General features: G+C 42.5%; 1 protein-coding gene across 1 annotated transcript; it reads left to right on the forward strand.

The window, feature by feature from the left end:
• The first annotated feature begins 4,596 nt into the window (after positions 1 to 4,596).
• ldlra (low density lipoprotein receptor a) lies at positions 4,597 to 17,592 on the forward strand. The gene is made up of 18 exons (XM_030793590.1): positions 4,597 to 4,854; positions 9,179 to 9,301; positions 9,601 to 9,723; positions 9,888 to 10,265; positions 10,405 to 10,527; positions 10,649 to 10,771; positions 11,312 to 11,431; positions 11,852 to 11,977; positions 12,223 to 12,394; positions 12,850 to 13,077; positions 13,192 to 13,310; positions 13,465 to 13,604; positions 13,737 to 13,878; positions 14,236 to 14,379; positions 14,560 to 14,784; positions 14,925 to 15,005; positions 15,174 to 15,334; positions 15,711 to 17,592. The coding sequence occupies exons 1-18, from the start codon at positions 4,770 to 4,772 to the stop codon at positions 15,744 to 15,746; spliced, it is 2,649 nt and encodes an 882-aa protein (XP_030649450.1). The 5' UTR covers positions 4,597 to 4,769; the 3' UTR covers positions 15,747 to 17,592.
• Positions 17,593 to 20,782: the final 3,190 nt, after the last annotated feature.

Consider the following 20,782-nt stretch of genomic DNA (forward strand, 5'->3'; position numbering starts at 1 on the left):
TACGCATAAACTTCTTGTGGCCTGACCTGTATGTTTTTTTGGTTTTTTTTCTTAAGTGCCCACAGTAAAAGCTGTCCTTGAGGGTGGTGTTATGTATATTTGCTGTAAACTCACCCAGGCTCTTATAGTTCAAAGCTAATCTTTACAGCCTGTGTCGGGTTGACCCGGCTCGATATGACTATCACAAGGGTCGGGGCAGAGAGACCAAGCGTGCTTACTGCTGTGGCCCTTGATGTTGAGGCCTCTACGTGTTGAAATATGTGTGTGTGTGTGTGTGTGTGTGTGTTAGGTATCTCTAACGGGGGGTACATATACTGTCTAACCAGATGGCCTTAGAAAGATGGGGGGGTGTCAAGGCAGAGCACAGAAGAAGCTTTGTATGGAGTGGCCCCTCTCTCTCTCTCTCTCTCTCCCTCTCTCTCTCTCTCTCTCTCTCTCTCTCTGTCATTGGCTGAGATGACTGTGTCTGGATGGCATGGTGGAAGAGGTCAGGTCACTGACAGGGTCAGTTTGTTAGTTTTCTGCCACATAGACACCAAACAGTCATATCAGCACTTTTACAAACTGTTGAAACATGCATTGCATTGTAAGGATTTCACATTACCTTTTAAATGTTTATATAGTTAGTTTGCTAAAACCCAGCACAAAATAGAGGAGAGAAAAAAAATGAGCAGATTAAAATAACGTCCAACCATTCAGAGATAATATTAAATAGATATGAATTTCTGAATTTAGCAAACGCTCATTTTTTTGGGAATGAAAATAAACGGGTTAAATTCTTGAGGAAAAACGCACTGAGTGAGTGAGTGAACGAGTGAGTGAGTGAGTGAGTGAGCAAGCGAGCGAGTGAGTGAGTGACTCAGGCTCTGCGGTTTGGCGGGAGAATTGTGTGGGCGGGGTTTGTGGATGTCAGCAGTGGGTTATGAGATGGTGTGACAGGTGAAGGCCCCCGTGTGGGATGAGGTGAGTGGGGCAAGTTCTCTACCTCTCTCTGTCCCTATATTCACCCTTCCCAGATCAACTGAGGTCTAAACGAAAACACACTCACACACACACACACACACACACAAACTAACGTTGTTTTGGCAGCATTCCCTGCCAGAGTATTTTATTCAACTGTATCAAAGTTCAAGTGGCAACTGTCAAAAAAAAAGGCTGTCATTCCTGAGAGAGAGAGAGAGAGAGAGAGAGAGAGAGAGAGAGAGAGACGGAGAGAGAGAGAAATGGAGGTTATCCTTAACTGCCTCTTGTTTTGTTTCATTAACACGAAAAGCCCTGAGATGCACCTCAGGGGATTTTTTCAGAGGAAACTGGATGATCTAGAATTTCATATTCTTGTCTGAGTATGTGTCCAAAAAAAAAAGCTTACACTTTTTTGGAAGGCGCTTTTCGCATTTGAACTCAGCGGACCAGTCGGAACAGGGCTGGAGGTGAAACCGGTTTTCGGGGATGGGCAGCGCCCGATTTTGTCTTTCACACGAAAGTGGGTGACAATTAAGGTCGCTCGGCCTGTGTAACCTCCACACACTCCCACACACACACACACACACACACACTCCCACACACACACACACACACTGGCGTATTCATGCCTGACTCTACACCAGGTGTCCTTGCTGTGTAATCAGCCTTGCAAAGAGAAAGCTCTGGCCGATTTTGTGCGTGTCATCTGGGGTGAACTGTTTTAACAGATTCCAGAAAGTCTCTTCTCTCACAGGTCTCTCTCTCTCTCTCTCTCTCTCCCTTGTTCTCCATCTCTCTCTCTCACTTACTCTCTCTCTCACACACACACACAAGGGTTCCTGTAAGACACCTGTCATTGAAGAGTTACACTCCTGTTATTCTAGAAGCTTCAGTTGTGTAAACCGTGGTTCTTAAACATTTCATATAGTGTCTCTCTTTCATTGGCAGCTAGCCATTTCAAACATTAATAAAAACTTTATCTCAAAGATATGGCCCTAAGCAGGATGTACAGCATCCGTTATCAAATGAACCTTAAAACGGATATGATACTACATCTTAAATTACAGATGACAGATTACAGATTACCCTGGGCAATTATAGCTGTTCTGGTATTTCAAAGAGATACAAACAAACCTCAATATATATATATATATATATATATAGTTCCCATTACGGAAGACTAAACATTTCAATATCATTCAAGTTCTTCTTTCTGTCTGTTTTTTTTTTCACTCTCATATTATGGACAGTGCATGTCATTTCCGTCTCGGTCACAGAAAAAGTGAAGAGCCCCCCCCCCCCCCCCCCCCCGCCCCCCCCCCCCCCCCCCCCACACACACACACCAAAAAAAAAACCCCAGCGGATACTTTGTCTGAACTTGAGCAGTTCCCAGATCAGTTTTCCAAACACCACTCATTTCATTCGCTCCAAACATTTTAAAGTCACTTGAACTGATGTTTAGGGTTTTTTGTTTTGTTTTTTTTGGGGGGGGTTTTGTTTTGTTTTGTTTTTTTGAGGCCAAAGAAAATCTTTCCTCGTAGTAACAGCCTGTCTACGTTCCTGAGCCCTGTGACGTCAGATCACTCATATGCATGTAGTCAAAACAAAGACCCCAGACTGTTTTCATATCTACATGTTACTTCACTGTCTCTATTTTTCGCTGACTCAAGTACGCCTAGATTATTATTGTTCAGCGTACGTACAGTGTTTAATGGTTGCTCTTAAAGTCTACAACAAAAAGTTATCACATCAGAGGTCCGTAACATTTTCTGAGAAAACTGTATGTTTGGAATCTGTAGGCACAACGCATGGGGCCCAAAACAGGATACAACCTAAGTGTGTGTTTATGTGTATGTATGTATGGTGAAAATAGTGTGTGTGTGTGTGTGGTCGGGGAACCGATCAATGAATGTTGGATCAATACTCAGTTCCCATGGAAAAAGTGGAGTGAGCAAACAGCAGAATTATCAGAACCGGTCCAAAAGTCAACAAAAACACACAAATGTTATTCTTCTTGTTTTGTTATGGGAACGAAACGGTGACGAAATATTATTTCGTGAGATTTCTTTCGTATCATATGGGAGGGTAGTAGTTTATTGTCGTTGTTTTTACCAGTTACCGTCGTAGTGAAAACCTTTAAAACTTATTATTTTTCCATGAACGTGAACTCTGATAACAGATGAGGTCACGATGAGTTTAATATGCGCTCGGTTTAAACTCAGTGAAATGCGACATTAACAATTACATGTCAAAATTCAACAGCCCTGCTCTGAGAATAGTTTGTATTTCAGGCCAAGGAACCAACTAACTCACTCACACACATACACACACACACTCACACTTACTTTCTCTCTCCCTCTCTCGCCATCTCTGAGTCTCTCTCCCTCTCTCTCTCTGTCACACACACACGCGTACACTTATGTACTTTGTTTTTAACAGATTGTTGTTTTTTTTGGGGGGGGGGGATTATCTGTTTTCTTTCTGTAAATGTGGTGAATCTCACTTGACTGTCTTGTGACAATCATAACACCCTTTTAAAGGGAGGAGTCCTTAGCCCATTATTACCTTGAGGAGATATGATAACGAAGGAAGAAGTGATTGTGCGTAAAACGTGTTTACAGCCCAACCCATAATTTAATCAGGATCCAGCCGGATGGAACTATTTCAAATACATAACACTGTCAAGGACGTATAGACATCTTACTACACACACAAACACTCACACACACACACACACACACACAAACCTCTTTTTTCAGCTGAACCTTGCCAGCAGGTGTAGGGGACTCTTGTATTTTGAGTAAGTGTGGGTTTGTTTGAGGTCTTTTATTTTCACCGACAGGAATGGAAAATAACATCTTAGTGAATTTACCCCTTTTAAAAGTTTGCTCCAATTATATCCAAGGATTACTTAAAAAAAAAAAAAGACGACTAATTTAAAAAAAAAAAAAAAAACAACCCTAAAAACCTAACAAAACTCTAAAAACAAACAAACAAACAAACAAAAAATTCAAATTGAAAAAGAGGAATTGATAACCACCGCTTGAACTATTTTTAGTTTTTTAGGCTGAGCCAAATGCAGGACACGAGGTGTTGTTGATCCATTAATTAAAAGTTTGATCCTTTTCCCCCACCAGAATAATGATTTTATGTCACTTATCAGAGGGCAAATGTCATCCCACCTTTGCTGTTTTCATTTGAAGCATCCTACAAACGACTATCACATCGGAGGGTCTATTTTAGGTTCATTTAAATGGCCTGTATTTATTGACAATGTTCATAATATTTTTACCTGATCATATTTGTTGACTGTTTTTCCCACATATTCATTATTTACATTTTCAGAATTTGGATAGAATCAGCAGGTGCTCTCTCTCTCTCTCTCTCTCTCTTTCTCTCTCTCTCTTTCTCTGGTTTCCTGCCCCTCTGCTCATAGCCTACATACCATTTGTAGGAAATTCTGAAAGAAATTTGTGAAATTCTCCAAGGCCGGGGCCCCCCGAAACCACACCCCTCGATTGTGAAAAATATGCACTTCAAATATCACACCACTCAACTCCTCCCTTCCATGGATTCATCCCGCCCCCTCTACAACCTCATTCAAATTGCTCTGATTTCACCATAACACATATTTAATACCGGCATCTTCGTTTACAGTAGAACATACGTATCCGCGACTCCAGCACTACACGACTAGGGAGATAAACTGTTGCCTTGTAATTTACTTTAAGACCTTCCAAAACAATACCTTAAAGTTCCTCCTTTACAAGTGTAAACATAACAGAGTAAACGAGGCAACGTGGAGATGCTGTTGACAGTTCGTTTGCAACTAAGGGTGAAACCGTTGTTTGCGCTCTTAATTGCTTTCATATTCATCCCGGTTCAAATAGGTAAGCAAATTACTTACTATGCCGTTTTTTTATTTTACGCTAAAAACAGATTTTCTATTAAGATCTCACTCCTTAGAACGTTTTCATAAGTTATTTTTTCTTAGCCATCCAATCAAAACAAAAGATTCATATGACTGCAAATGTAGGTCAGTTGATACCAGTCAAGACCAAGTTGGGTTTGTTTGATTTTGATCTCATTTCAACGGAATGATTTTTTTTTTCTTTCATTACTGTGATAAAGGTACATGGAACTGGTATGTTTGGGTAGTGTCTATAATGACCGAATAATGTACTTTGTAACGATCCTCTGGGAAGCTCCGTGCTTATCGGTAAAGGAATTTTATCTGTCAGTCAGTTTAACGAAGGCGCGTAAAGGTGTGTAACTTTTGAGTGCCGGATGTTTTCTGTTTTTATTACTAAGCACAGTTGAGTATTTTTAATTTGAAAGTTAAGCTGAATTTTTCTTTCTTTCTTTCGTTCTTTCGTCCTTTTTTTGGCAAGTAAAACTTGGCGAACAAATTTGGCGAATTAGAATAAACAGAACGCATTTTCTTAATCCATTTTCTTATTCGGCTACATTTCAAAAACTGTTCTTTGTATGTATTTAAATAGAATTTTTTATTTCATTCTATTTTGAAAATTTACACTTTGAAAAACACATTGGTAAGTTTTTATTATTCATTCAGATTAAAATGACTGTATTTGGGGATCATATGCCAGTATGAATTAATTAGTTTGCTCAGATTACCTTGAAGAAGAAATTACCTTGAATCACCAAGGCCAAAACAGCTATTGCATCATGTATGTCCAATTACCAGACTACTCTACTGTTCTCCTTCCGCCCCCCCCCCCACACCATTGTACACTTTGGGGTGGATGTGGGGGGTGGATGGTGGGGGGTGGGGGGCGGGTTAGGGTGGTGGTAGTCGTGGCATGCATTCCACAGGATGTACACCCATCTGCTTTCTTAGAAGTTTAGAAGTTTTCAATCACTTTAAGTGTTGCTGTCACCCCGTACACGGGAGTATATGGAGAGAACCAGGAGCAAGCTGGAACTGGCATATGGTTCTGTTTGATTTACATTCATAACAGAGGGAGGTCTGTTTCTGAAATGCAGAACAACAGTTACAAATCAGAGACTCTCTCTCTCTCTCTCTGTCTGTCTCTCTCTCTCACACACACACACACACACACACAATGTCCACTGTGTTCTCTAACTTCGTGCGACTGGCTTTTCTCTTATTGGTTCCTGCATATATCGATGTGTTTGTTTTGAGTCTTCCACATGCAGGAATGTTGATATAGTATTTTGTTATAGAAGGGATGCATAGATGTGTTGTGTTCTTGTGGTTAGCTGATTGTCAGTTTTCGTTTTGTCTTTTTTATTAGAAACACATCTGATCTTTAAGAAACAAATGGTCTCGAAACAGCAGTTGAGAGCAAAGCCTGAATCATTCAAAGCCAGTTTTTTTTTTTTTCAACACACTGACGTACTGCTTTGCTTTTATTTTTGCTTTGCTTTACTCTCACCATATAATACCCTACCCTAGCCTGCCTCTGTCAGCCCTGAGTGGTTGAGGACAAGTTTCATTCTGAGCCTAGAGATTATCCTCACCCTAAATAGAGCCGGTCTTTTTGAGTTTAAAGATTACTCCTCCCTAAAAATACCTGTTTGGCAGTTGACCTTCTGGAGCCGAATCTCACACACACACAACACTGGCGGGAAGACTTTCCTGTTATAAACAGGTTGTCAACCAGTGACAGAGCTTTCCTGAAAGGCGGTCTCTAAAACCAAACCTGTAACGGTCACGCTTTAACCATAAAGGAGGTGTAGCCTGGCTTTGCAGCTAAGCTGAAGCTAGAACTTCCAAGTTCTATTGAACATGCAGCTGCAGTTGTCTGATGTGTCACTCTGACCCTGTGTTTGAAGTGTCTCGATATCCATAGTCGTTTTATTATCTATTATTTTGTTGTAGTTGTTTTGTTGAACACATACATAAACGTTACAATCCTCGGGTTATTATACACGGGGCGGTTGACTCCACAGAAAGTTTTAGAGTGTTGGGATGTCCTGAGTGTCGTAGGCGCGATCGATTAAACAAATAGAATGTTTTTAAATTGGCGGAAAAACAAGCACACCACGATCCTCCCCTCTGCCTTTTGCACTATGAGTTAATCAGTAAAGGACATCCAACCTCCAGCTTTTTTAACCTCAAACAAATGAAGCAGTCTAAACTGGATGCTGTTCAATTAACCTTGAGAGAATTAGCATTAGCCTGTTGCTGATTTTGCAAAATTCATACCATCTCGACAGTCACGACAAAGACTCGCTTTCTCAGAACAGAACTATCACTTTTTTTGTTTTGTTTTGTTTTGTTTTGTTTTTTTTGTTTTTTTTGGCTGGACTTCAGTCAGCTATAAAGATAGCCGTAAACACACACATGTAGTTTCCCGAGTATTGGCCGAGATAAGTCTGAGCATCTTGACCCGTGTCTTCTGAAAGCTGTGGCACGTTTTACTCCAACACGGAAACCATTTATGGCCCTCAGGGGAGACTGCTCTCGCTGTAACACGTGATGGATAGATTGTGAGAAAAGTCCATTCGGCTGAGGATCATGCCAATGTGGCTGCATTACACGCCATTGTAACCAAATTCTCGTCTGCTCCTGTAAACGACAAATAACCCTGTTAGTTGAAAAAAGGAGACAGATGCTGACAAGTGGAGCTTGTAAACAGATTTACATGTTTGTGGTGGACCAGTAAGATTGCTGTTGTATGGTTTGACCCTCATTTAGACTACACGAGAAAAACTAAAAGGAGTCAAGTGGCAATAACATCATTATTATTACAAATTGATTGTTACAATATTTGGATATCTATTGAGATTGAGTTCAAAGTGAAAAATTGTCGTCCGTTCATATTTAACAGGTCAGTGAACCTCCTCGCCATGGAGACACCATGGCATCATAATTATGGGTTGCAACCAGTTGACCCAATTGGCAATCAGTGGTGTGATTTCACTAGTACCTCCCACCATTTTGATGTCAGAAACAGGTGACTCTAGCAGGCATTGTACAGTTGTTTGGGGGGACCAAAAGGCGACGTCCGAAATGCCTTTCCTCCTTTAACCCCATTCTGGATGGCGGATGATGGATAGTTGCCATGCGTTCTGTCTCCGTGGTCCATTTCTGAGGATGTTGGAGAGTTGGGGGTTGGGTGGAAACACGCTCTTTGTTTCATTCAATGAGCGGTCTCTGGTCATTCAAATATCAGCAACACACAGGGCTCAGGGATCTTGAATGAAACCATTGCGGTCTCATGAGCCGCATTCATGGGAAAATGATTTAGCACACTCACAGTGCGGCTTAAGGTTTACATGTAGTGCTTAACGTAACTAAGTCTACTCTTCATGACCAACTCCAAAACAGTCTCCCTCCGTTGTCTCTTCTACTTCAACTTTCATTCATTATTAATACTGGATGAATGAGAGTGTATCGTTAGCGGCTTGGAAGAGGGGGCTTCTTCAGAGAGGTCTTTCCAGCTTCCCGTGTTCCACTTTATCCAATGTCAAGTCCAAAGCTCCTCTGTGTGTGTGTGTGTGTGTGTGTATGTGTGTGTGCGTGTGTGTATACAATGTGTGTTTGCCTGTTGAGACGGGTTTGTCCTCTCCATTGAAGTGTCAGACCAACACTCTCAGTTCCCCATCCCCCTTTTCTTTTGTGAGTATTGAACGCCTCATCCATCCTCAGAAAGAAATGCTTTCCCCCTCCCCCACACTACTGCTCCACCACCACAGAAACCCTGCCCTTGATACTGGACAGACCTGACATGCTCTCTTTCTCTCTGTGCCTATTGCCATTATTTTACATACTGGTTTATCCCACTTCAGTTCAGACCAGACCTATCTGTCTACAAATGGAGGGAGATATAACAGGTCTAGTTTCAGGTCCTGGTTTTGATGGTCGTGGCTATTTTCGTATGGATGCCAAACTGATTCTATGCTGGTCTGAAACTGAAAGCAGAGGGCGGAGTTGATACAATTAAGCAGAATGTTGCCCTTTGTTCATTTATTCCTATTTCACTTGAGCACCAATAAACAGGTGAACTATTTTCAGATCGGATTTAAAAAAAAAAAAGAAAGATAGAGATTAAGTTTTTAAACACTGAAAAATATGCCTCTCTTCTTCTCATCTTAGATTTATCAATGCTTCTCACCTTAGCATATTCTCAGCACGTCTGTTTACCTTGGATGAGACATGGGTTGTAAAGCCCTTGTGCGAGACAGCAAACTAATTCACAGTGGCTTTGTCGTTCTTCCCAACAGAAGCTGGAACTTGTGACCCCAGGTTTTTCCAGTGCGGCAATGGGAAATGTATCACCATGAGATGGGTGTGTGATGACACAGATGACTGTGGGGATGGTACAGATGAGCTTCCTGCTTCATGCCGTAAGTATAACATCCAAACAAGCAACCTAGTGTTTCCCTGTAGTTAATAGTGTAAGGAAGTACTCTAGTGATCAGGGAGAACGTGACACTGAAGAAGCAGTATGACTCCAGTATCAAAATAAGGAAGTGTACATTTTTACAGTGGAGAAACTCTGTAGATGATTGCACATGCCAGTCTGTCTGGAAGAAGATTAATCCAAGACAAAACCACAGAAGGGTGTAGTATGGTCTCATTGAGAAGACTGAGACTTCTCACAGTCATAGTTTCTGACTGTCCGTCTACTGTTGCTAATCCTCAGTGGCCAGGACATGCAGGCCCAACCAGTTCAGCTGTGGTGGGCGTCTCAACCAGTGTATCCCCAACAGCTGGCGTTGCGATGGCCAATCTGACTGTCAGAACAGCACAGACGAAGAGGGCTGTGGTAAGCAACACTTTTTATTTAGGCTTCTCCTCCTTTTCCCCTCCTTCTATCCTCTTTACCTTTTCCTGCATCCTGTGGCTGTACGCTACCTCTGTAATTCTCAGCGTCGGAAAGTAAATGTAACGTCGCTTCTTACCTCGCCGGGTTCTCTTCTCCTCTTTCAGCTCCCGCGCCATGCACAGCCAATGAGTTCCGTTGCGGCAATGGCCGGTGTGTGTCGGCGTCATTCGTTTGCGACGAAGAGTCAGACTGCGGTGACGGCAGCGATGAAGCCTCCTGTCCAGCCACCACCTGTGGCCCCTACTCCTTCCAGTGTAACAACACGGTATGCATACCACGCCTGTGGGCGTGCGATGGTGACGTGGACTGCGCCGACGGCTCGGACGAGTGGCCGGTGAACTGCGGCCACCGTCCCAGTCAGGTCACCACCAAGCCCTGCTCCCCCCTGGAGTTCCACTGCGGCAGTGGGGAATGCATCCACAACAGTTGGAAATGCGACGGTGGTGCCGACTGTCTGGACCGTTCGGATGAGAAAGACTGTCGTAAGTGAAATCCTAATCAATCCTCCTGTTCGGGTTCAGTTTGCCCTGAATCCCTCCGCAAAGCTTTCCGAAAAATTTTCCCGAGAGTGTCAGCCTTGTGTCTCGGGACTAAAAGATTCGTCATCTCTTGTACATGCAGCGAAGCCCACATGTAGGCCTGACGAGTTTCAGTGCGGGGACGGCTCCTGTATCCATGGTAGTCGGCAGTGTAATCACGTGTACGACTGCAAGGACATGAGTGACGAGCTGGGCTGTGTTAACGGTGAGTTGCTTTCCCTGATTGGACGTTCACACCGTTAATCTCATTAATGTACGGTGCAGCTTGCGCACAGCGCCCGTGTTGTTGTCTGATTTTTTCAATTTCTTCCATCTTTCACATTCAGCCACCCATTGCGATCCACCCTCAAGGTTTAAATGCCGTAGTGGGGAATGCATCAGTATGGAGAAAGTGTGCAATAAGCAACGTGACTGCAGAGACTGGTCCGATGAGCCCCTCCGTGAGTGTGGTGAGTACAAGCCTTGCTGTTAGAACTGGGAATATTGAGGATATTCAGTCTTTGAATTCAACGTCATCCCTGACAGTGATAAGCTATAACTCTGCAGTGAGAGCGAGTCGAAAGTGCAGACTCTGGTTTTCCAACTGTGCCTATTTGGATCAACCAGAAATGGAATTATTAGAATGGGAATTTTATTTAAAATTATTGCAGGAAATAATTTGACTCCTGTTATATTTTTCACTGTATCTCTGCCAGTTTCTGCCCTAAAGTCATGCAGGATACAAAGTGTTTTTTCATTTTTTTCTTGTATTTTGTGCTGTTGACAGTTATACAGTAACTTACCTTGACAAAATGACTGGTCAGACCTATAGCTGAGGGTGTGCTGAAAAAAAATTATACCATGCACAAAGGATAAAGTCAGTTCTTTATCTTCTAAATAAAGTCTAAACTAAATATTTGCCAAAAAAGCTACAGTGAGCTCAGACTCCAAAGTACTACCTCAATCTTATATCTTATACATATTGATTTGAAACTGTGTAAACCATACAGATTCCAATGAATGCTTGTACAACAATGGAGGCTGCTCCCACATCTGTAACGATCTGAAAATCGGCTATGAATGTTTGTGCCCGATCGGTTTCCGCTTAGTGGACAAGAAACGTTGTGAAGGTAAGATAATCAAACGTTGTGCCTCGTGTAAAAGAAGGATGAACTGTACCTGTAGCTCATAAAAGACAGATAAGATTTCTGGGAAAGTCAGCTATTTGAGCAGCGGCCAATGAATCTGTCCCTCATGGCCACATGTGGTATATTTTTCAGTTTTATCTCCAAGCCAAGTCTTGGTTGGACTTCAGAACAGAGGGTGTGATGCTGATTGGTGTATTTATTTTAGCATGCTGGTGTGGTATTGACTGTCATGAGTGAGATGAGGGGAAGGAACCCTCTGTCAGTAAACTTTGTTGGTCACTTCCTGTGACCCCAGAATGACTCAGCAATGTTAGGCCATCTAATGTGAACGTTACCAGGGTGTCAGGTCACCCCGGTCATAGAAGATCTAAGCTGACGTCTGTGTCATTTTATCTCATGCAGACATCAATGAGTGTGAAAACCCAGATATCTGCAGCCAGATCTGTGTGAACCAAGTGGGCAGCTACAAATGTGAGTGTGAAGAAGGCTACCAGATGGACCCTGCTACCAAGTCCTGTAAAGCCATTGGTAAGAAAGAAGACAGAGCTAAACACATCCAACTGACCTATGTTTATTCTGTAACAGTTAAGGACTTTAGTGCAAGTGTGGAACTTTTGCTTTAGACTCAACTTCTTTTACCCCTGCAAATGTTGAAGTCTTGTATACAAACAGACTGAACAACTTGAAATCCGCCGTGTTTTATGATTCTCTATATTCATGTCTACACCTTTGAACCACTCACTCTATTTCCCTCTTTTTCTCTTGTGTCTTAGGGACCATTGCCTACCTGTTTTTCACCAACCGTCATGAGGTGAGGAAGATGACGCTAGACCGCAGCGAGTACACCCGTGTCATCCCTCGTCTGAAGAACGTGGTGGCGCTGGACATGAACATCGCTAGCAAGGAGATCTACTGGTCAGACCTGACCCACAAGAAGATCTACAGGTGACAAAAGAACCACTTTCCCCTTTTTTCTTTTCACTTTTCACGGTGGATGTGCTCCGTGAATGACGGCCACTCTGCACCCAGTCTGGCCTCGCGTGTGGACACAGTCTCATTTTTGTTTTCTGAGGCTGGGGCTATTAGACTTCTTTATTAAAGTTCATTAAAAGTTTATTAAAACTTTCCATATATATTTTATCTTCCGATTTTAGTTCATTGTGTCTACACACAAATCTGTTTATCTAACACAAGTGTGGGCAACCTCCTGGAGAGCCACATGCCCCCAGGATTTTGTTCCAGCACTAATCTCATACATTCCACGGTCTTACTGGAAACTTGACTAGCTGATTCAGGTTAAACTCGGGCTTTGCAGGAAAAGCCTTAAAACAATGTAATTTTTCCAAGGCCAAGGTTAGCATTAAATGCAGCGGATCTAATCCCCAGTTCCCTCTCCTCAGAGCCCCTATGGACACGGCCGCAGACTTCTCCAAGCACAGAGTTGTGATCGACAGCGGTGTGGATGCACCCGAGGGCATTGCGGTGGACTGGATCCACGGCAACATCTACTGGACGGACAGCTTGCGTGGCACTATCTCGGTGGCAACAGCGGATGGAAGCCGTCGAAAGACACTCTTCAGAGAGGACCTGGCCAAGCCCCGAGCTATCGTAGTGGACCCAATTAAGAAGTATGTCAAGTTCATTCCATTGAAACGGCCGACATAATTTACCTTGATATGCAGTGTGTTGACAGGGAAACAAGGCCGTATTTCTCACAGCATATAACTTTTTGCGTGTTGCAGCTTCATGTACTGGACTGACTGGGGCACACCAGCCAAGATTGAACGCGGAGGTCTTAACGGAGTGGACCGCAGTGCTCTGGTGACTGATGACATCGTGTGGCCCAATGGAATAACCCTTGGTAAGGAATTGTCCTGACCCAAGGACAGATGTGGAAAGATCTGTCTCATTACTTGACCAATGCCATTCACAACCCTGTTGATTGTTCATATGGAAAATTAGGTTATTGTGTGGTCACGGTGGAATAACCTGTTTCTTGGTTCCTTCTTGGCCAGACCTGTTGAACCAGCGGTTGTACTGGGTGGACTCAAAGTTGCACACCCTGTCCAGTATTGATGTTCAGGGAGGCAGTCGTCGGACACTCATCATAGACCAGGGCAGACTGGCCCACCCTTTGGGTCTCACTGTCTTTGAGGTAAGCTCCCCAAATGTACTGCGAAAGAGGTTTTATCCAATCAGCAAAGGTTTGTTCGAGCTGTTGCATCCCTTCCATGACATTTTCTCCTTCAGTTTATTCACTCATCCTTCTGTCGTGTCATTTCTTCAGGAGAGAGTGTTCTGGACGGATGTAAGCAACAATGCCATCCTGAGTGCCAACCGTGTGACAGGAGGTGACATTACTCCAGTGGCTGAACATCTGGCCTCCCCTGAGGACATTGTATTATTCCACAACCTCAAACAGCCACCTGGTATGTTAACCAGGTCTTCACAGTTACCACACGAAGTATCACTGGTTAAAATTAGCTTTGTGAGTTAGTCAACAAACAAACAAACTCAGTTTGCTCCAAGTTTTGGGAATTAGAGTTAGACACATGGCTGCAAGTAATATGGGTCTTCACCAAGAATGGAATGGATATACGAATCACTCTCACAAGACAACCAGCATTGATTATAATGATTGCTGTGTATCTTGCATGCACAGCAATTATTATATGTTCCTGAGTCTACACTGTACATAAACTGATGAACTGTTACAGACAGTTTAATGGTTTCTCTTTGATGTGAAATGGTCACTAACCAGGTTCTTGACTCTTGTTTTCTATCAGGTATGAACTGGTGCAAGATAAGCAACGGTGGATGTGAGTTCCTGTGTCTGGCTGCTCCCCAGGTCAGCAAATATTCACCCAAGTATACCTGTGCCTGCCCTGACGGCATGGTTTTGGCCAAAGATATGAGGAAATGTGTGCCAGGTAAGAACATTAAACACAGTGGACCAGCTAGTCACATGTCTGTCAGGGGATGCATGTGTAGGTCTTTAACTCCTGGGTCTAGAGATGTTATTAGACACTTAGTTGTTGCAGCTCTTTCAGTGCCCTTTTCGTTGTTTTCCAAGACATAAAATCTCTTAATATTCTTTCTCCTTTGGATAGCACCACCCACTGCCCCTCCTGTCGTGCCTGAACCTGCTGCTACCGCTCGACCTCCTGCTCAAGCAACCACTAAACCAAAACCTGCTGTCACGGCCTCCACCAAAGCTCCACCTGCTGCCATCACCACCACAACCGCTATGCCTTTGCCACGTAGCCAACCCACCCAGCCAGGCAAGACAAAGATCACTCCGAGCACCACCCAGCCTCCGGCCACTTCCCAGAGAGGTGTGTGTTAGCTCTTGAATATAGATTTGGCTGTTTTATTGCCTTTTGTCATTCTCAGCGATTTAACTGCAAATTGCATCGTGATGTCTGGATGGAAGTGAACCTTGCTCAAATTTCTGTCTTTGCTTTTGTCTCAAAAGACAACCCCGATAGCTTTGCCGCTGCAAACCCTGGAACAGCCCCATCAACTCCACTAGCTCTCTACATCGTATTACCCCTGGGTCAGTATCTCTAACTTGGTACCAATGACCATTATTGTTTATGTTCCTTCAGAGGGAAAGTTATGTGTTAGTATTGACCTGTTGACCTAGTAATATTGACCTACTGGTAATGAACTGCAGGGAAAGGGAATATCTCTCATAGTGTATCTTATTTTTTAATTCCCTCAGTGGCCCTGTGTTTGGTTGCATTTGGAGCTGCATTGCTGTGGAGAAAATGGAGACTAAAAAACACCAACACAATTCACTTCGACAACCCTGTTTACCAAAAGACCACTGAAGACCAGGTGCACATATGTAGGAACAGCCCAGATGGGTACATCTACCCTGCGGTAAGAAACCAAAGCTTTGTCGGGAAAACTTGCTGCTGTAGTTTATTACAAATGCAGATGGGAACTCAATAGGACACTCAACAAACCTTGTTAGCTTTTAACCTGTGTTTTGAAGAGTGTCACAGAGGTAACCCAGCTTTCCGTTAGCACAGGAAGATAACAATCTGTATTGTATACAATGTCCACGACCTACTTACTCAACCAGCCAGCCAGTTTGCAAAGATGACTAAAAAGCTTGTTATTTTGAGCTATTTTAAGGAAATGTTAACCAATGTATGGAGTGTACTGTTAATCAGGCATTGATTTCTGCTTAAATATAGGAGAGTCAGTCACATGCCACTACCTGCGAGATACTAACATTGTGTTCTTCCTACAGCGACAGATTGTTAGCCTTGACGATGAGTTGCCCTGAGCTCCACACTTGAATTTGCTGCTAACAGAGACATTGTGTCATGTACGGATGAGAGCCATAATTTATGCTACGAACTTGAAGATCCGATTTGTTTTTCCTCACGGCTGCAACAAAAACAACGTTCCAAAGATGGGCTTCGTCAACACCAACCCACTTTATTCTCTGAGACAAAAGACGCTTCTTGAGGAAAGAGTCGAACAGTGTGTCCGTCCGCAACTCTGAATGTGAGTCACGCAAAGACAAAGAACAAAAGAAACCTCAGACAACGTGAACCTCTCGACCATAAAGGCTGCTTGGTACTTCTCAGAATTTCATCGTTTTAGTCTTTTAGTCCTAAATAAAACTTTAACTATTTTGGCACCATGGTTACAGCAACTCAATACAAAATGGCCAAGGCAATGGCAACATTAAAAAAAGGAAAAAAAAAGGCAGAACCACGTGTTTGTGAGAGTGTCAGGTGTTTGAAACAATACACACAACATGTGCCTGCAAAACTCTGAACGTCCCTTGATATACAAGAGCAATTTTGTTTTTGTTACAGTGTTCCCTGAGATGTTTTAAATAGAGTAATGATATACCAGAGGGTAGGAATTGTAGGAAATTGTGTGAGTACCACTCCTTACATGCAGCTAATCCTCTTTTAAGGGACTGAACAATAGTTTCAGGACATAGACCTTACCAGTGGTCAGCGATTTCTGTTTAACAGCAGACAGAAACTGTTCAAAGTGCCTAACCTATAAAGTGTTACCCAATGGGACCGGAGGGTATTACAAGAAGTTCTAGTCGAATGTTTATACATATGTACCCATACTTTGATGGTTTACACTTTTGAGTGAGAAAATTTCACTCCCCCTCCCCCCACAATAATATTACACCTAGTGTTTCACCTAATGTGCCAAGGTTTTGATTAAAGTACCCACACTGTAAAGATGTCCCTAAGTACTTCAGTAACACAAAGTATAGTTAAGTATTTGTATGTAATGTCATCACTTGATAATGTCACATATTCAGTGTGCCTTTACAGGAAGTACTGTTGCCTCGGAAACCCTAATTGTTTTGTTTGTAATTGTTTTGGGGGTTTTTTCTGGTTTTTTTGTTTTGTTTTGTTTTGTTTTGTTTGGGGTTTTTTTTGTCAAAAAGAATGAGGTTCAAAGTAACAGCTCTCCTGTGTGCTAGCTAACATACTCAGGTGTTTCTGTGGATTTAAACCATGGTCCCTGCTTTTTTTGGCTCCTTCTGCTTTTCTGATTTAGCTCAGTGATAAAGAGATCTGTGTGTTTAAGACAAGAGCAAAGAGTGAAAATATTACAAGCTTCAGTTGGACGGAGGACAACAGGAGGGGGAGGAAAGGGGATTGTTCCAGAAACCTGTTTTGATTGGATGTCCTTTGGATCCATAGGGAAAGGGCATTTCTGGGGAAAAAGGTTTATGTTTGTTTGCCGTCACTGAGAATTTTGTTCGAGTGACGTGGAAAAACTGATTAGCTGAACAGATCAGGTGCAAAAGGAACTCATCATGTCCACCTAACGGTAGTTAAAGATATCATTATGAATATGTAAATACTTTATTTGTAAATGTAAATATATTTTTTTGTTCATTTGGGCACCAGTTTCCCTAGCTTGTACATTTTCAAAGGTCTGTACATAAACTAATACCTTTATTTATTGTAGAATCCACACGAATTGATCGACAGTTGATATCATATCCTGTTGTGTTTGTTTGATATGATCAGATTTGTAATGTAGTTATACACAAACCACTTAACACTTTCTGTGGAATAGTATTCAACAATTGTTTTGAATGTGAACACAAATAAAATCAATCCTTTGAATACTTTTTAATTGGGTTTTGGATATCTTGTCATCTTTTGAAACATGTTTTCTACACTAGCACAAGAGGGGAATGGCCCTGTCCTACGTGTTTTTACCTTCAATCTAAAAGCATGCGTTTACGCGCCTGACCTTTTCATGACACCAATACACTTTCATTCACAGAGAACCAGAGCTTTTCATGTCCCTGGCATAAGTGATGTGTTATACGTTCTCAAGGCGCCAAAAAAAGGTCTCTTTAGGATAGCCAAACAGATCACGTACATATTTCTCAAATGACCTGTTCATGGCTACACAGCTCACCAATCAGAAATGTTTAGGCGCAGAGTAAAATGACAAAAAGAAAGAAAACAAGTCAGAGTACAAACCCATTTTCAGTGGTCCGCTGACCCGTTCCTTAACAGATAGCTAACATCAGTGGCAAACATCCACATTAGCAATTGTAATGACAAGGAGACGTTCATCCATTTCCCTGTAGGCCGATGAGCGACAGGTGCCAACCACTGAACAGCCTGTAAGTACAAGCATTAGGGGACTTTAGACTTCCAGTGGAGAGAGAAAGAGAGAGAGAGAGACATACACAAAGAGAGTGTGTGAGTGTGAGTGTGTGAGTGTAAGTGAGTTGACAAGTTCCTGGCCTGTGTTTCTGTTTTTAAGGTTGTATATCTGCATCGCTCCCCTGTCGCCTGAGGCATTGTGTCTGAAGGGTCTTTTTAGGGGTTTTTTTTTTGTTTTTGTTTTTTTTACTTATAGCCGAATATCCGCCTTAGCCAAATATCCGCCTTTATCTGACCTGCTGTCATTCTATGGTGTCTCTCTGTCTGTCTCTACTCAGATCAGTGAAGCAGCCTTTCTCTATCCGTCAGTGAAGTTTAAACATTTCAGAAACACAATGTGGGTCAGCATGACTGACACTGGAAAATAGTGAGAGAAAATTCACAGGCCATACGATTGCTTGTTCATCGTCAGCGGTGAGGTATGGAATGAGTTAGGTCCCTGAAAAAAAAAATCCCTGCTTTTCACAGTACCCTAAAAATCCAAAACAAAACAAACCTGCCCAAGCCATATGGTTCTATGATATACTGCCGCTCTGGAGCGGCAAGAGAGGGCACGAGATGGAGCCTGACCAATCAGAGGAGAGGATGTCAATGACCTATACATGTTTTTGTCTCTGGTGATTGGGTGAACAGCTCCACCTCAAACATGCAGCTTATCAAAGAGGATCCTCTCTCACGTTTCTGGTAGTCTCTGGAGTATTGTGAGAGGTAAACCGACCTGGGGCCTTTGGAAGAGAGATAGCAACAGGATTCGGTGGGAAAGGAACTGTAGACATGTGGATACGGTCAGTGCATGTGTCAGAAAAAATCCACCAGCTCCTACTGACAGAGGTCAAGGCCACAGAGAGGAGTGGAAGAAAAAATGAATAAAAACATTCACACGTTTCTCTCTCTCTCTCTCTCTCTCTCTCTCTCTCTCTCTCTCTAGCTTACGCTCACACACATATGAATACACACAACGTGATTCAATGAGCGCTCGATGAATTTTATTCTTAAGGAAAAGCAACAAACACAGCTATAATTTTAAGCTCAACTCAAAAGGCAATGGCTTCTTGTCAAGGCCTCCCAGGCAACACTCTTATGATATTTATCTAAACAAAGGAGAAGACAACACAGGGGAACACAACCCACTGCTTATTCTACAAAAATGTTGTGTAATCATTTTTTTAAGGACGAAAATGGGTCGTATGATTTCTCAAGGAGAATAGGAATATAGTAGGAGTCATCACAATTCATAAATGACTCTGACAATGTGAAACTGAACATGGTATAGGAACTATTTTTACTAGAAGTATCTATGAAACACATACGAGACTGATTCTGCCTAGTTTCACAAAGAGCCAGGTGTGGGAAACAGACCAGCATAAACATGAGAGAATATGTTTGAGTCCACTCAAACTTCTTTTTTATCAAACACTGTTTAACTATTAATCAAATGCAAGTATGAAGCAATCACTTTGTGGGCAAAATTGTGTGTGTGTTTTAAATACCGGCCAGTTGTTCAGAGTACATAGTATAGGCACCACCTTCTGTTTACCTGGTGCTTGCTGAGAATATTATCTAACTAGCTCACTATTCCTGTCAGCACGATGCACGTCCAAAGACACGAGGACTCTTAGAAGAAGTTAAGTGTTCATTCTCCATTATATTTGCCTTGTCAGCCAAACTTCAGTGTGCAAAGGCTCTCCTGCTGGGTTTGACAATCATAAAGAAACTATGTTTTTACCCATAAACCATTGCTACTACCTCTGATCTGTCACTTCAGTTTAAGATGAAAGCAACAGAAAAGAAAGAGAAGAGGGGCCCACAACAGGGAAAAGTCAGAGGTAACAGAAAGAACAGGACGGCAAGAATAAGATCACTCTGGTAACAACACAAGATCTTCACAAAGGTTGTTTTTTTTTTTTTGTTTGTTTTTTTTAAAAAGGGGGCAGAGTACGATGTGCCGTTATGAAATGACAGAGACGGAAGATTCTAGATAAACAGCCCCCACTGATGCAATATTCCACTTGGAAATGCCCATTTTTATTCCATTTTATACCAGGTCTCCCTAACTGTCGTAGAATGTAATTATCCAGCACACTTTCACAATGCGCCGCTACAAATACAAATGCATAATTAATGAGGACAACTCATATAAAACGAGGCTCTGAATTGGTTTTCAGTATAAAAACACAAATTTTATTAGTTTTAATTCCTTTTAACAACCTCAAATGTGAGAGAACTTTCCCTCCTCAGTCTCAGCTTAAAGACATAAAACCGAGCCGCAACCTTTTGTCTCAAATTTATGACTTCCCTTCTCTCCATTTAGCTCCTATACGTTGTATAGGTCCAATCTGAGGTCATATCAGCTCCTACATGCTGCCCGATAAACATCAAAGGCCAGATTAATCAGCGGACTCTGCACCCTGAACCTCTGTGTGTGTGTGTGTGTGTGTGTGTGTGTGTGTGTGTGTTTTAACGTGCTTTGGCTCGACGCCAAACCTTTAGGTGGGAAAGCATAATGGCTGAGGTAGGAATTATTTACGTTTCTCAGAGATGTAGACAAACGCGGTGTAGCCGGGGGACGCAGGGACACGGGGGCCGGAGAGGGACAGGGCAGAGAAGGCGCCCCCCCCCCCCACACACACACACACACACACCCCACACC

The sequence above is a fragment of the Chanos chanos genome, chromosome 16 (genome assembly GCF_902362185.1).
Source record: "Chanos chanos chromosome 16, fChaCha1.1, whole genome shotgun sequence".
Lineage (NCBI taxonomy): Eukaryota > Metazoa > Chordata > Actinopteri > Gonorynchiformes > Chanidae > Chanos > Chanos chanos.